Below are 16,835 nucleotides of genomic sequence, written 5' to 3'. Positions count from 1 at the left end.
ATTGTCAGGTGTGTGCTCTCAAACCTCTTGCTGTTCTAGTGGCTTTTGAAATGTAAAAGGATCCAGAAGGAAGTCAAATCCACCAGAAGCATTTTCTTTTCACCTTTTTCGTCTTTCTTCTTAACTCCTTTTTCTCGGGAGCTGGAGGATCAGATGGTAGCTTCTGAGGTGAAGCTGGGGCTAGATTTTGCTCTGCATGATCCAGCATTTTCAAAATCTGATGAAACCTTCCTTCTTGTTGCCTGAAGTCATATTCTACACTATGGAGAAATGAAGAGATTTAAGCTAGTAAGTGAGAAATTCCCTCTTTAAAAAAACACATGGAAAAGATGCTTACTTCATTGGAATAATTTGGCATTATTCAGCATTAGAGCCTGCTTAAACCTAGGGTGTACAGGTTGTTGAAAGCAAGTCCATCTCTTAATTTATTTTGGAAGGAAAACTTTTTCTTTATATGTGTTAAGAAATCCAGATCTGTGCTCAAATGGGACAAAAATTAAAGGGAGAAGATTTGAAAAGGTACCAAGATAACCTTTCAATGCAATTTATCCAATATCCAGATTTTGATGCTGTAATCTCATTCAGTCAGATGTTTGGCATGAATTCAAAGCTCTCATGCTTAACTTGGTTAAATGTGAATGTCTCCTGCTAGGAGATCTGCTAGGTCTTTGAGATAAGTGGTATTAGTAAAGTAAAATATAACTCATCTTTTGTATTGAAGCCCTTAATTATTATCAGTGTCAAATGAAAGCCAAGATGTTAATTAGATAAAAGCAGGTACACTCACAGAAATAATCGTATGGTTCAAAAAAATTGATGTGGGCAGTGATTAAGCAGTCTGATAAAAGCAGAACAGTTAAACAAGTAAATAGGAAAACAAATGAAAAAGATGCACTGTTGTATGCTTTTTCTTTATTTCAACTGTCTTCTGGGCAGGAGAGTGTCTGCTGTGGAGGTTTCAGCAGGCAGAGGGAAGAGTAGGAAGGAGCTGGTTGTGTTTACCATAATGCAAGCTCTTTGGGAGGAAAAGGGCATCATCAGAGGGATTATGGCATGTCACATTAATGCCGTGAAACTTACTTGGGTTCTGAGTAGAAGAAATTTGTAAAATTAGCAAATATGCTTATCTTTGAACACTACTAATTGTACTCATATATAGAGAGAAATCCATGAGCATTGTTGAATAATATGTTATAATCAACTAGAAGCTTGTTTCCTTTGTAATAAAATATAGTAACTCAGCTAGCAAAAAGAAAGCAACAACATTATTCTAATTAAGAACTGGAGAGAGATCTCTGGACATGGTGCAATACATAGTAAACATAAAAAGTAGAAGAAAGTGATAGAAATGACAAATTTGATCAGTGTCTTTTCAGTTTTATCAGCTTATTTCTGAATCTACAATTTAACGCTTTTCAGTAGTCACAGATCATAAGGGCTTGAGGATGAAATATTCAGTTTATAGCATATGTAAAGATAACATCTGTTCATGTTCCTTTTTTCTTCATTTCTTTGAAGTTTCTAGTTTAATGTCGGAGAGATCAACCCTAGAGGCAAGAGGTCAGTTCAGTCTTCATTTGATACTATCCCTTATATGCTTGGATAACTGCTTGTTTTCAGCTGCTGCTTGCTTTTGTTTATTATAATATCAGCATTTGTTTTACAGGATTTAGACTGTGAGTCACATAACCCTACTAGCAGTAGCTTACAACCACCAGACACCTGGTCACTGTTAGACTGAAAAACTCTTTATTACTTTAGCAATCAGTGTAATCCACACTTGCAATGATAGGAGATTAGTATGTTGTTTGATTTAGGGACTGCCTAAAATGTGCATGATAAGATAGTGCAATGGTAGTAGCCCAACCTGCTGCTTGTAGAGTGTTTAAATCACTGGTGAGTTGGGCTCTTTAAGAGCAGTAAAACAGGGAGCAAGATGAACCTCCTCATTCTGTAATTAGTGACCACATGAATTTTACATTAGTGAATAAAATACACAGGTCTTTTAGGCTACCTAAAACACATCAATTGCTCAGATTTGTCTGTTGTAAAACCTGGTAATAACTTCTTCTTTCAGAATGTTGTCTAATGAATATTAATAACTGCAAATCTTAGTTACTCATAGTGCTTATTTCATAACCTTGTCTTGTGGAAGGAGCATCTCTGTTAAGTGGAAACTGTTGCATTTCATTGCTGTCTTGTGTTTTGTCTCTTAAAACTAGAAACTCTTTAGAGGAACTGTGTTCTCTTGTATGTATTCTACTTATCATTGCAATGCAAGCCTCTAGGCACCATTACTGTTACAGACTACCTAGTAAATCAAAAGGGCACATCTCTGGTTATTTCCTCCCTTCTTTCCTTCAGATACTTTTGCTTGTTTCTCAGGATCTTTCCTGTATTGTAAACTAGAAACACAGGGTAAGCATCACATTTCATTCTTTGGAAGGGAAAAAGCATCTTGTGACAAGGTGTAGTTTAAGTTTCCTTTCTAGAGTGTTTGTTCAGAGACAGTGACTGAGTCAAGGAAATGTGCTTTGTTCTGCATCTTTCTTTTTATCCAGATTTGGTCTATGCTGAATATGTCATGATACATCATGTCACTTCCTGGAGTATCCAGTGGACTGTGGAGATGACTAACAGCTTTGTCTCAGAGGAGCTGTGGCATTCAATTTGTGACATCTCAATTACTTTGAGATTTCAGTAGCAGAGGTTTAGGACATCAATATTTGACTGAATTTATATGTGGAAGAGTTAGTTCCAGTGCTGTGTCCATACCTAACTTTAATGAACAAGCTTATTAAATTTTTGAATGAATTGGGCAGTGTGAAAACCACTTCCATGTGGATATGGTCTGTTCATAATATCACTAAAAAATTTAATGTTCTAGCACTTACAAACTGGGAAAGATAATGATCTGCCATATTCTTGTAAAGAAACGAAGAGTTTTCAACCGAAAAGAAATTCTCTTACCCTTTAGTTTTATAAATCTAAACCTGTTTAAATATCTGAAAGCACTGGAATACTAATACAGATGAAGATCTTGGAAGAGATAAAAAAAAGTGAGATGTTTCAAATCAACTTCTTAATTTTGCAGCCTAAGATCTAACTCAGATACCTGATATTAACATGTGACTAGCAAGTTCATTTTCCACTAAGCTTTTGAAAAAAAAATTAAAAACTGCAGCACATCAGAAATGTGTACAGGTGTAGCAGGGAAAACAAGGGTCTGATTTAAGTCATTAGTTTCAAAATCCTTTGAGTAAAGTGTCCTTCACGAAAAGGGAATGCAAAAAGACAGGATTAAAGCAGCAGTATGACAATCTCTCTACGACCTCTCCAAATGAGGTTGAAAATCTCCCATGTAACTTTGGCCATGCATTCATCTGCACTCCATAGCAGTACTGTAGAGGATCTGCAATGGTGAAGTGTGAGCTCCAGCTCAGATTATGCCACATTTGTGTGATATGTTACTTAATGTTCCATGAAGAGCCCAATGAATCTTTTGGAATCAAATAACTGCCTCATAGTTGAGGTTTAGATATTAGATATTATGTTGTTAAATTGGTGGAAGCCCTATAAAATCCCTTGTTTGTGGACAAGCCACGTGTATAGCATAACCAAGGCTTTGTACCTTGTAGGTTTTTCGGTAATGGCTGGCAAGCTGCAAACTCTCACACTGTCTTTGTGTAGGCACAGCATTTGAAACAGGTACAGCTTCTGGACACAGTACTAAAATGTTTTGTGGCCCTAAGATTTTAATGTAAACTGCAGTTAACATTCAGTGAAATCTTACACTCAGATTGCACTCTCTCAACATAATAACAAATACACATTTACTGCAGTGAGCATTGTGGGAGTTTGTTTTCCTTTTGCACATAAACATGAACTGTAGCTGGCCAACTGGCGTTTGGAGATTTTTCACAGAATCATAGGGGTTGGAAGTGACCTTGAAAGATTGAGTCCAACCTCCCTGTCAGAGCAGGATCACCTACAGTAGGTCACACAGGAACTCATCCAAGTGGGTTTTGAATGTCTCCAGACAAGGAGACTTCACAACCTCTCTGGGAAGCCTATTCCAGGGCTTTGGCACCTTCACAGTGAAAAAATTTTGCCTTATTTTAACATGGTTAGCTCCAGCTTGCACCTGTTGCACCTTGCCCTGTCATTGGACATCACTGAGAAGAGCCTGGCTCTGTCCTGCTGATACTGCTCTTCACATCTTTATAAACATGAATGAGGTCACCCCTCAGTCTCCTCTCCAAGCTAGAGACCCAGCTCCCTCAGCCTTTACTTACAGGGGAGATGTTCCACTCCCTTCATCATCTTTGAGGCTCTGTGCTGGACTCTTGGAAGCAGTTCCCTAAGGACGTTCTTGAACTAAGGGGCCCAGAACTGGACACAATATTGCAGATGCAGCCTCACCACGGCAGAGTGGAAGGGGAGAAGAACCTCTCTTGATCTGCTGACCACAGCCTTTCTAATACACCCCAGGATGCTACTGGCCTTCTTGTCCACGAGGGCACATTGCTGGCTCATGGTCATCCTTCTGCCCGCCAGGACCTCCAGGTGTGTTTCCCCTGCGCTGTTCTCCAACAGGTCAGTCCCCAACCTATACTGGTCCATGGGGTTCTTTCCCAGATGCAGGACTCTACACTTGTTCTTCTATTTCATTCAATTTCTCCCTGCCCAACTCTGCAGCCTGTCCAGGTCTTGCTGAATGGCAGCACAGCCTTCAGGTGTGTCAGCCACCCCTCCCAATTTGGTGTCATCAGCAAACTTGCTGACAGTGCTCTCTGTTCCCTCATCCAGGTTGTTGATGAATATATCGAATAGCACTGGTCCCAGTACTGATCCCCGAGGGACCCTACCTGATACACGCCTCCAATTAGACTCTGTCCCATTAACCACAACTCTGACTTCTTTCCTTTGACCAGTGCACATCCACCTCACTACTTGATCATCCAGACCACACCTCCTCAGTTTAGCTGTGAAGATGCTGTGGGATACAGTGTCCAAAGCTTTCATGATATCAAGAAAAGCCACATTTACTGCACTACTATCATCTATCCACCTGGTTATGTTCTTGTCAAAGACTATCAGTTTGGTTAAACATGACTTCCCCTTGATAAAACCATGCTGACTGCTCATAATGACCTTCTTATCCTTGTTAGGGACAGAATGAAGGATAAGTTGGTCAATCACCTTTCCAGGGATGGAGATGAGGCTGACTGGTCTATCATTACCCAGGTCATCCTTCTTGCCCTTTTTGAAGACTGATCTCTGCGACCTTTAGACATGAGTTCCAAGAACTAAATTTATTACAGACATCCTAGCTGTGAAAATGTAAGACGTAAAAGGAATTTGATCAAAGGTTTTCAGAGCATGCTAGTAATGATAATTCTGTGAAACACTGGTGGGAAATTTCACTTCTCAGAAGTACAGTACCTCTTTCAGATAATATTAATTTTCTCTATCTGGGAAACAAACTACCTCACACATTTGTAAAAAGTGGATTAATGGTAATTGAGACCTTTTTATAGCTGAGAGCAAACCATTGTAATGCACATTTGTGAGAGACATACAGGCAAGATGAAGGTGTATGAAGAAGGGAAGTACCTGTAAATGATACACGCGGTATTCTGGCAGGTGCTGCAGTTGTTGATGTCTTGACCAGTGTGATAGAAGTTACGCCTGCAACAAAGAGCAGGTCATGTTACATGTACTTATAGATAGGTTAAGAGATCTCTGAATCTTTCATGAGTAATTTTGTTTGCTTCTTCTATTACCCTTACTAAAAATTCTACTGTCAAATTCAAGATTAGAATGTTGCTTCAACAAACCCAAACCTGATCTTGATTTATGTTTTTCTCTTGCACCTTTCCCACCTCATTCTGTTAAGACTCAGACTGTTTGTTCTTTCTTGAGTACTTGTTAAGAAAACACTTTGGCACGGGACTGCTTCATATAAACACTCTTCAGAGTATTTGAATATTCATGCTGTTGGTCAGTTAATCTGACCCCTGCCTACCCTTATGCTCTCCATTCTTTACCCTTTCATGTTTCCTCACTTAAATATAAACAAGGTAGATTTTTTACTGCTGTATCCAAATTTGAGTGTCAAGAAAACACCAATTCTTAACATCAGTCAGAGCTGAATTATTTTTATCACAGAGAGACGTGCATTAGAAACAGTTTGAAGTTGGTGGCTCATATATCTGAATGATAAATGATGCTTATATTTAATGAGTGTTATATGAATTACGGAAGTTCAGTTGGTACCAACATAATTTTCTGGTTGCTTTTGGAATTGAAGTAGAGGTTCTTCACATGGGTTGTAGTTACCTTCACAAGTACTTGGAATGTTTGGTTTTATTGCTGAGTGATTCTAGCAAGATGATTGAGGCAAAGTTTTTGTTTTCAGTCATGTGTTAACTGTACATAAAGGGTCTATAAATATTGCAGAATAATCTGACTGTGCTTCACAGTAACTTACTCTTTGAAATGGTCAAATTTGCAAATGTAAGTGAAACTTAGCTGCTCTCATACCTATCTGCAAGGGAGGAGGCGTGGGTATTTTTTTCCATATTTGTGTGGCAGTTGTATGCAGTATGCTGTAGACAAGGGATTGCTTAAGCTTGATATATACTTGGATTTTTCTCCTTACCCCTCACTTCAGATCTTTCTTCTAAACCAAAATTCTGCACTTGGGAATTTTATAAATGGGTCTGCACTTTTGTTATCAGTATGTCTTCAGTGGATTTTTGTCTGTGTCTGAACTATTACAAAGTTAGTGCTAAGAAATTACATGGGCTTTTTGGGTAGAGAAAAGTGACTAAGAATAAGCCTCTGAGAGTGGAGAGTTGGAGCTGAATTACATGGGAAAAATGTTACATGGAATAAAACTTTATGCAGGCACATTGGAAACTAATGGCCAGATGGACATTACTGTTAATGATTACAGAAAGAAGTCATCTGTACAGAGTAAAACTGCATGGTGACTTGGTTTGCGTTTAATTTTTTAACAAGAAGGTAATTTCAACTCCCAGATAAAATAGTTTGCAAAACAAGTAATTCTTCAAAACATATTTATTTTTCTTCAGAGGTAAGAAAATTGAGGCATAAAAATTGCAGCTTCCACATGGGAACAAGTGCAAAAATCTGGTGCAGGGTCATGTCAGTATCATGTTCTGTGCTATTTCTGTGCAGTTGAACCTACACAAAAATCTCAGTGCAGCCTTCTTTTTGTGATGTCTGCAATTTGTGGAAATGTGGAAGATTATCATATTGATTCTTTGATTGCAGTCAGTAAATAAGATTAATACAAATGGTCTGATTCTAAAATTAAGGATGCAATTTTATGTACAAAGCAGTTGCACATAACTGATCATTCAAGGTGCCAAAGGTACTTGTGCTAGGTGTAAATGTATATAGACTATGATAACATAGACTTAATCTTATTTTATCTTTAAAAAGTAAAGGAAATCTTTATTCTCTTGATACTTAGGTTTATTCATGGATTTTTTCAAAGACTTTTCAAAGACAAAAATTATTTGATGGATACACTGCATTATGGTAAAACAGAACCGTAAAATGTGTCCTAGATGCATTTACTGTCAGCAGGAGGTGCTGTTAATGTGTGGAAAGCACTATTCTAAACCCTGTCTTGAGCACAGAAATATTGAAAATTCTTTTTTAGCCTTGTCCTACAAAGGTGTCCAATGTCTTTAGACATTAGTTGTGTCAGTGGTAGTGCTATTACCTAGAATGAATAAAGAAATTACCCAGTGCTGGCAGCCTTGGCTAACCGTCACCGTGAGACAATACTAAAAATACCTACAGATCATGCATTCTTACAGTGGCACAGAAAGCAGTCATTCTGAAATCCCTCATTCCCAGCTGACTTCTTGCTAACCATCCTCACGTGCCGTCTGTTCATAGTTTTAATGCCTTTTAAGCACCTACCTCCATCTCCTGTGAAATCTTCCCAACATATTGAAGCTCTTGAAGTTTACCTGGCGTCATGCCTTCTACTTTTAAGGCATTCCCTTTAAGAAGCGATGTTGGTTTTCGTGTCCTGAAATGTAACTAGCAGTGTGGTCCCCAGATGTCTGCAGATGCTGTGTTTTAGTCACTAATCCTTTTGCTTGCTTATGAAGGCAGTAATAATTTCTTGAATAGAAGCATGTTTTTGCTGATACAAACTGTTTCAGCAATAGGACTAAGTGCAGATCTGACCTTGCCAGTAAAAGATAGGTAGCTTGCCATAGATTTCTATTACACCACATCAATACATGAGACTGTTGGGGTTTGCTGTTCTACTGCATACAAATTTTAGCTGTACAGAGCTTGCCAGCTCTCAGGTGTCAGTGGTTCTGTGTCTAACACCATAAACCTAAGTTAACAAAGGAGTTAACAAACTGTATCTCATACTGGGATTAGTCAAGGCAGTGTCAGCTAAAGTCAAGCTGTAAAGAGACTTGCCTCCCTGTTGAGGTCCTGATACCAGAGAAAAGGTATAAGATACTATTTTTGCAAACTCATCTTTAACTATTACAGGAAAGACGCATTTTTAAATTACTTTTTCCCCAGTAGCAAAAGTTTAAAAAATGCTAACATCTACTTTACACTTCTGATTAATTACTAATATTAAATTGCACCATACCCTTCACTGAGGGCTCTGGATTTTTCCAGGTCTTGGATTACATTCAAAAGGACTTTAATCTTCTCCTGGTTTGACTGCAAGGATTCTTCTACAGACTGCAGCCTGCCTTGTAGAGCACAGAGTTCACCATCTGCCAAATGAATTTGATTTATTTCACTAATCTCTCTGTCAGATTGTGGCTTTATTTCACTCCTTGGCAGATCAGACTTTATGTGGAATCCTTCTAAACAGCTGTTACACTGGGAAACATCTGAGTTTTGCTCGATTTCGGTATTACATGACAGAATAGGTTTTGATGCATTAATGCTGGTCAATGACATTATTGCGTGATCATCATTTGTTAATGTCGCACAGCTGGAACCTGCTTTGTGCTCTCCTGTATCTTGATACTCTCTGAGGAAACAAGGAGATGAACCGTGGTTTGATGGAGGTGATAATGGAGTAGTTTTCTTACTGCTTGTGTCTTTGCTGGCTAACAGTGACTCAGAATCACTTTTATCTGCTTCAGCAGCGTCAGAATGAAGATTTCTTTCACTGCAGTTAGACTTGCTTAGGCAAGGATATGTTCTTTCAGAACTGGATGACAGTGTGCTGGTTTCATTGCTTTCATTGCTGTTTATGACAGGAGAGGAATGCAGTGTATTACTTAAGTTCATGGTTGCGTCTGGTGCATCCATGGAAACACTGCTGTCTTGTGGAAAGGTCACATGTATGTATTCAGGCACCTGTGTAGAAGCAGTTGTCTTCTCTGATAATGAGAAATCATCTGAGTGGATAGGTCCATTGCTCTGTGCTTTTGATGGTCTTTGTCTTGACTGATTGTCCACCTCACTATTCCGAAGTCCATCTTCCAAATGATTAGTTATTCTTAAGTAGCAGAGATCTGAAGACATATCTTCCTCTGAAAGATTGCCATTTACTTGGACAGAATTTTCAGGCTCAGTTGGCATTTCTATTAATGACTTGCTTACTGTCAGCTTTTTCTTTTTGAAAACTGGGAAGTGTTTCCTGAGGCTAGGAGATGTTTGTATGGCAATATTCCGAAGCCCCATCTGAGCCCTTGGAAAGGATGGAGATTGATGTAACAAAAAATTGTGATCCCTAAATATTTCTGTTTCTCCAGTTGTGAATGCTATATCTTGGGCAGGATTAGTGTCCAGTTCTGCTTTTGTGTTCACACCGTCATCCTTGAATCGAACTTGCTGAGATTTGGTCCTGCGGTGCTGTGGCTGTCTCATAAAATCAGCTGAATCCAGACTGTTCCTTTTCAGTAGCACTGGGCGCATTTTCAGATTTTGCTGGGCCATTGAATCACCATTTAAAGTATGTAAGTAGTGTGTTTCTTTACGACCCATTTCATTTGTCATTTGAACTGTATGTTAAGGTGGTTCCTAAGGTGCAAATGAATACCGTGCCCCTGAAGAAGCTAAGCTTTTCATTCTTCTTCTTGCTATTATTCATACTTTGAACAGGCATACTTTCTTTAGGGAGGCTTTTCAAATTCAATTACTAATACTAAGATAATTAATTTAAGGAAAGATTATCAAATTTAAGGAAAGATGTCTTGTAGCTAGGGCAAACAGAAATCCATGTGTTCTGAACGTGACATGACCTTCGTATTAGAAAATGGCAACAGGCTGTTATGCTTTTACAGTTAGCTGATTTAAAGGTAAGGTTGAGTCTATGGCTTTCCTGATGGCTCTTTTTTTGACAGTCAGCTTGCCATTAGTAATCCAGTTTTTTTTATGATGGACTAGTCACATATGTTTTATTTGCATGTTGTTTAAACAAGTGTAATAACTTTGGGGTGCATTTTCATTTCTGATACATAGTTTTACTGATGGAATATATCCATTAATACTGAACTGGATTACTTTCTTTAGACAGAGTTTTTCTTCTTCAGCCATCTTTTGATGTTGTAAATGAAACTGATCTTCCCAGACAGTTAAGTAAAATGTAACCACTTCCTAGCAGGCGAAAATACAGCATCCAGTGGGTTTCAGTGAGAGAAGACAGTGATGTGTAGTTGTTATTTCAGTTCATGCAAATATGAGGCCAGTCATATCCAAAAGACTGTTTCATTGGGGGCCTTCTGTAAATGCTTTGGCATCAGAAGAGTGAATCAGACCCAACAATGGGCAAGTGCAGAATAACAGGAAATGCTCCCTGAAAGGAAAAAGACAACAGTTGTAGATGAACAAAGCACCAAACACTGCAGTTTTCCTCTGCTGTCTCCTAACAACATTTCATCTCCCATGGTTTTGAGAGATACTTGTATAGAAACAGAACCAGTATTTTATTTTGAAGTGCTTAAAGTTTTATTCATATGAAACACAAACCAGCAAAAATAGATATAAAACATACAGCATAGTAGTTTTCTCTTTGTGGTTAGTACTTGCATGCAGGCCTGAATCTGGTCCCAAATATGCATCTTAAGTCTTCAGATTTGAAATGGCTGTTAAACCTTATTATGGATGAAATATCAAAAGACAAACCAAAATAAAACAAAACAACAACAACAAAAAAACAAACCCATGAAACCAAACCAACAAATGAATGCAACAAAACAATACAACTCTTAATTTGAAGGCAAGTTGAGGTTCAAACAAAATTCAGGTATTTTATTTTTTTAAACAGCTTTCCTGTATTTTCTGTAAGTTATGCTATATCTGAAACTAGCTACTAGAATAGATTAGGGATAAGAGGAGAAATGTAAGCAAACTATGGGAAACATTCTATGGGATTTTTAGTAATCCTGCATAGTTTGCTTTTAGGTTTACAGTAATTTTTACACTAGGGCTACATTCCCAGCGTAGCATTAATTTACTATTATTCTGGTTCCGTGTAATTCACTGGTGGTCCTAGTAGCCTTGCTACATCCAGTATCTTGGTGTACCCTTCATTTAAGCATTGTACAAACTGTCCCATATTTAATTTACAAGAACTGATGAGATGAGTGCAGTGGGAAAGATCTTGTTACAGAATATAGCAAACTGTTGTGTAGCCTCATGTAACATTTAAGCAATGTAATATAATTTAAGCAAAAGAATGATGTGATATTATTCTATTATTAAGTTTTAAAAGGAAATGATTTCACTGTAGAGAGAAAGTTGCATGAGGAAACAAACATATCCATTAATTCCAAATTCCACTTTCATGATAAGCCAACATTAAGTCACTTAACTCACTGCACTGCTTATTCACTGGAAACAAGAGTACACAATAAACAAGTCAAATAGTTTCTGTAAATAAAGTTCCAGTGCCAAGTTCTGAAATCTCAAATCATCCACTAATTACTGGAGGCTTTTTACAGTTTTATTTGAGAAAGTTTCCAAATACTGCAGTAGCATTCTCCACTTCCCATCACAGCTGCTGTGCTCCAGGCAGATGGACTACTTTAAAAGTTTTACGTGCCCAATTAAATTCAGAAAGAAGCTTTAGAAATCTAATCTGTTGTGTTCTAAATACAAGTAAAAAGCCCTGAAGGGATTTAGTAAAGCTCTCTACTTTGGCTATGGAGGCCTATGAGCTTGATTCTTGCATTCATTATTTTCAAATTGGTGTTTTAATTCTGTGTGTGTTTTAGCTAATTTGGCATCCACTAGTCTGGGATTCATGTGAATTGTTGCAATGAAAAGTTTTGATGCCATTATTTATATTGCATCAAACTGAAAAAAACCCCAAAATCTACAGATATTAATGCTTGAATCTTTTGATTGCAAACCCAATCCAGTGAATTTCAATGATCTTTCAGTGTTTGTATTTAGATTAATGAATCAGTGTAACATTGCCAATTACTAAGTTTAAATAACATTTTCCCTTGCCTGGGATGTAATTCCTCAATCTTCTCTGGCACATCAATTTACAGGTCTTGTTTTGCTCATTATTTCGCTTTGACTGAAGTATAAGAAATTCTAAGGATCTTTTTTTATGGAAATGCTTTCAGTGTATTAATATAACTTATGTCACTCATGGCAAAAAGTGTATGTCAGTTTTAAATTTCTATCTTATAACAACAGCTTTGATGGGAGAAATTAACTGGAATCAAATATCTGTCAGGATTCCATGACCTCGCATCCAGCTGTCTAGCGTTTACTTCCCCATTTCTAAGTGAGGCAACTGCTCCTCAGCCCTGAGGAAATGCCTTGTGCCCTGCTTCTTTTCTTTCATTAGCACTGTGCATTTGTTCCAGTCTCTTCATTCGCTGCTTGTTGAAGCAAGTTCCTATCAGGTGCTGGATCGTTAACATTATCTTTAAGTGATGCATATTTCATGCTTCTCTTTTCAGTGTTTTGAATATGTGAATCTGATGGATAGATATCGTTGCTTGCTTTTTCTTTTTCTCTCTCTCTCTTTTTTTTTTTGGTTAATGCTTGGCTTATACTGTTAAAGCAAATCTCAATTTTTAAAGTCCCTACATACTTTGAGTACACACTTCTTAACGATGGTACCTACTCTCCAATGTAAATTTATTCTAGCTCCAGTTTAATTGTAGCCGAGGGTGTAATAACTGATTTTCCTGGAAAAGACTAAGGTGCAAAGCATGCCACCTCAATGGAGCTGGTTTTCCAGCCTCAAGATTGTTGTTTTGAGATCTTAGAAATGCACACAAGGTGTAGCTACCCAGCCAGCCAAAGGAAATTTGACCACAAGAGACCAGTCAGTTTTCTTAAAATAGTTATTCTATCTTTCCTGCCTCTGCCTTCCTTTTTTTTTTTTTTTTCGTATGGGGCTGTACTGTGTGGAGCTATGGGTGGAGGAGTGCAGCTGGTGAGGATAAGTGGAGATTATGGGAAACTGCATGAAGTGAAAAAGCATGTAGCAAAGGGCAGTGGGGATTTTGGAAGAGTGCAGATGTGTGAGTGTGTGGTTCTGGGCTTCTCTGAGTTTTGTGGAAAAAATTAAATATTTGACAGGGTTTCCAAACTCATTGAGCAGCACTTTGACACCTCAATTTTATTTTACTAGTTTGCCCAAGAAAAATAGTGTTTTTTCTTCTAGTGATAGTATAGTATTTTGCTTTTCTTTTGTGCGTATGTTAAAGCCAGTATTCAAGCCCACATTTGGACAGACCATCTTCAAGAAAAATAGAAGTCCCTAGGCTAAAAGCTTTTCTGAAGGCTTTCAATGGGAAGATGTTCAGTGTAATTTACTTTGTTGTATTTCTGAACATCAGCACTTTTAACTTCTGGATTCAGTGTAAATTTTTGCCACTTCCAGGTGATTTGCCTACCAAAGATTCAACAGCAGATGATTTCAAGCATTAGACAGACAATGATAGCTGACAGAGCTTTAGTAACAGTAACACAGTATATTCAGACTGAGTAGTTTTATGTCATGTCTGATTTGAGTTTTCCCCTGTATAGTATTGATTTTCTATGATATGCAGCCTGATGGGTATTTTTTTTTCAAAGATTCATCACAATCTATTTAATTATGGTTTGTGTTTGATAATAAGCTGTTTCCCAGGTGGAAGAATCATGATGCTGAGTTTCTAAGAAACTGTCAGTTTCCTGTCATGCTGTTGGTCTCCCCTTTCCTAAACTGTTGGTGGGATAAGAGGCTGCATGTGCTGTGGCCGTTCTGAACTGTGCTTGTTGATGGCTGGATGACAACCTAACACTGCAGGGGGCTTGTTCCATATGCATGTTCTCTCTGGTCTTTAAAAATGAAAAATCAGTGTCTGAAATTAAACATTTTGGATTAATAACTATGAATTCATGCTTAATCTGTGGATGTCAGTTGTGTTCATGTTCATTTTCTCTCTTTGTCAGGAATTTTGACAACAGAAGCTGTTCCTTTTACCCACTTTTTAGAAAACTTTTGTTGGCTTTTTTCCTCAAAATAATGTGTTGAGGAAAACCTTAAATATGCTTCTGAAATCTCTGCACACTGAACTGGTATCTTCATGATATCACCAGATATCATAAAGAGAGAGAGATGAATGTAAAACTACTGGAACTGGATGATGCTAAAAACTCTATACTTTTCCCTTTTATGCCCTTTTGGCACAGTAATACATCCTCAGCTGAACTGCTTTGGTTCTGCTTATTCCAAAGCCTAACTGTAAACCACAGTTTGAAGTTGACTATCTTTGTCCTTCCATTCAGAGATCTGAGTCATGTTTAGATGCTTTGCCTTAGTTCTTTTTTTCAGTGCAGCACAAGTTTTAAAACAAGATGAGACAGATTCTAATTGTTTTTCTTTTGAGATGAAAAACTTACAGCTCGATGAAAAATACTCTATTCAGTGTGGAAGCAATCTTTAAAATCTAGAAGTATAAAGCAATTTAATAATTTAGTGCTTCTCTGTCAAAATTTTTGATGTTATTACCCAAAATGTTCTGTGTTCAGTATTCTCTCAAAGGAAACCTCTAAAGCAACAATCACAGCAAGTCATTCCAGGATGGATTATAATGAACATCTTACATTCTTATAGCCTAAGAAACCTCAATGGAGTTTGCAGTCCTATTTTCTGCAAAGGTCTACATTCAGCGAGGCCACAAAAGAATTCATCACAATCTGATGGACTGCAGAATGTTTTTTATTAGTTTCACCTTCACTTTAAAGTATCCTTTATGTTTATAGCAGACTGTTCCATAGCAGCATCAGCTTACTGGGTTTTTTTTTTTTTTTTTTTGAGAATCTGGAGTAGAATGATAAAAGAACAATAGAATATCATTGTATAAGCAAATTTTAGCATTCTCTTGATGTGAGTAGCTTTGAAGAGAGAATAAATCAGACTGATACTTCATTGAAAAATTCCTACACTTTAGCATCATGGAAGCATTACTGTGTGTTTCTCATCCTAAAATTCTATGGAGTATTGAAACGTTATTAATTTTCACTATTGAATTAATCAGTGATAGTTTTGTTGGTTTTTTTTTAGTGCAGTTTGTAACCTTACCAGTACATACTGTTAGGTTAATGCTTGGGGGGAAAAAAAAAGTTTCATGAGAAAAAGATCAAATTGCTTTTGAGTAAGTTTTACTTCTGCATTTGTTTTATTTCACTATTTGGATCTTTGTTGCCCAATACCCTCTGCATTATTGACCCACTTGTTGGCACAATCTTAGTTCTCTGTTTCTATCTGTACACCCTGGTTTCATGCCCAGCACCTCGGCAGTGAGGTAGCTGTGGTGAGCTCTCACTGGATCACTGAAGGTCCAGTCAAGCACTGCAGGTGCAGCCACAGATTTCTCCTGATTCAAATTTATGTCTCTGTGGTCAGGACAGACTGACTGGTGACCTTCCCAGAAGGTATCTTTCTAACATAAGTAGAAACAGGGTGAGTTTCTTGGAGCTTTTAAAAACCATAAAGGAAGCATGAAAAGGAATGAAAGACCAAGTCAGGAAGAACTTTTCTGACTTCCTTTTGCAGTGTTCTACATGGAAGCATCCCTTTAAAATCTTGCATAAAAAGCCAATATATCTGCTTTTACAGGAAAAATATTGCATGCTCCCAAACCCTGCAAAATCCAGTGAAATACAGCTTTATTCTTCTTTATGTGCCCTCTTTCAATATAGTGTGAAGACTTATGTTGCTGTAGTGATTTTATTCACAATGCTGAGGCTAATTTAATCTTTAAAAAGGTGGGTGTATTTATTCAGTTAGAGCTTTAGGCTTCATTTCAAAATGGCAGATTTTTGAAATGGTAAGGTTTTAATGGTCTGAAGAGTTATACAGTGTATTTCTGGCAGCTTAGTTAGACACTAAATTATATCACTTTTTCCTTCCCTTATGTACATGCAACATAAGCAGTATCTACTGACCAGCGCTAGTCACCAGCTTTATGTACCAATGTTAACATGAAACACCACAGTCTAATTGTCTTCCAGTCATGACTTCTCCTCAGCTTATATGTGTCCAAATCCTCTGTAGGATGTCAGAGACTGAAATGAAACTCAAGTTCTTCCTTTCAGGATGCTAACGTTCCCAGGCAGCACATGGTGATCACAGTTCATTGCAAGCCAAAAATAGAGCAAGGGCAGTCTGTCATGCACTGACTGGCTTGATATGCAAATCTTTTATTTCTCTACATTTTCTTCCAGAATCTCATTGGCAATGAAACAAAAAGGTTTTCTCTTTTGAAAACAAAAACAAACAACCCCCCCAAAAGCCAGAACTTCTTCCTTCTAGTCTTAAAGTTTCTGAGAGCAGATTTTAGACAGTG

General features: G+C 37.6%; 2 protein-coding genes across 2 annotated transcripts in view; one reads left to right on the top strand and one right to left on the bottom strand.

Annotated features, from left to right (window-relative positions):
- Window positions 1-16,835, top strand: part of DOCK2 (dedicator of cytokinesis 2) — a 168,483-nt gene that overhangs the window by 61,570 nt on the left and 90,078 nt on the right. The window lies entirely within an intron of this gene.
- On the bottom strand, window positions 74-10,029 carry INSYN2B (inhibitory synaptic factor family member 2B). The gene is made up of 3 exons (XM_054389132.1): window positions 8,663-10,029; window positions 5,617-5,691; window positions 74-260 (listed from the first exon to the last, which is right to left on the bottom strand). The coding sequence occupies exons 1-3, from the start codon at window positions 10,027-10,029 to the stop codon at window positions 74-76; spliced, it is 1,629 nt and encodes a 542-aa protein (XP_054245107.1).

This window comes from Indicator indicator, chromosome 18, assembly GCF_027791375.1.
Source record: "Indicator indicator isolate 239-I01 chromosome 18, UM_Iind_1.1, whole genome shotgun sequence".
Classification (NCBI taxonomy): domain Eukaryota; kingdom Metazoa; phylum Chordata; class Aves; order Piciformes; family Indicatoridae; genus Indicator; species Indicator indicator.
This window is presented reverse-complemented; position numbering and strand designations above follow the sequence as displayed.

Coding starts and splice junctions, on each gene's coding strand:
- INSYN2B (XM_054389132.1), bottom strand. CDS start 10,029: ATGACAAATGAAATGGGTCGTAAAGAAACACACTACTTACATACTTTA. Junction 5,692..8,662: donor TCCAGAGCCCTCAGTGAAGG/GTATGGTGCAAT, acceptor TCTTTGTTGCAG/GCGTAACTTCTATCACACTG. Junction 261..5,616: donor ACCGCGTGTATCATTTACAG/GTACTTCCCTTC, acceptor ATTTCTCCATAG/TGTAGAATATGACTTCAGGC.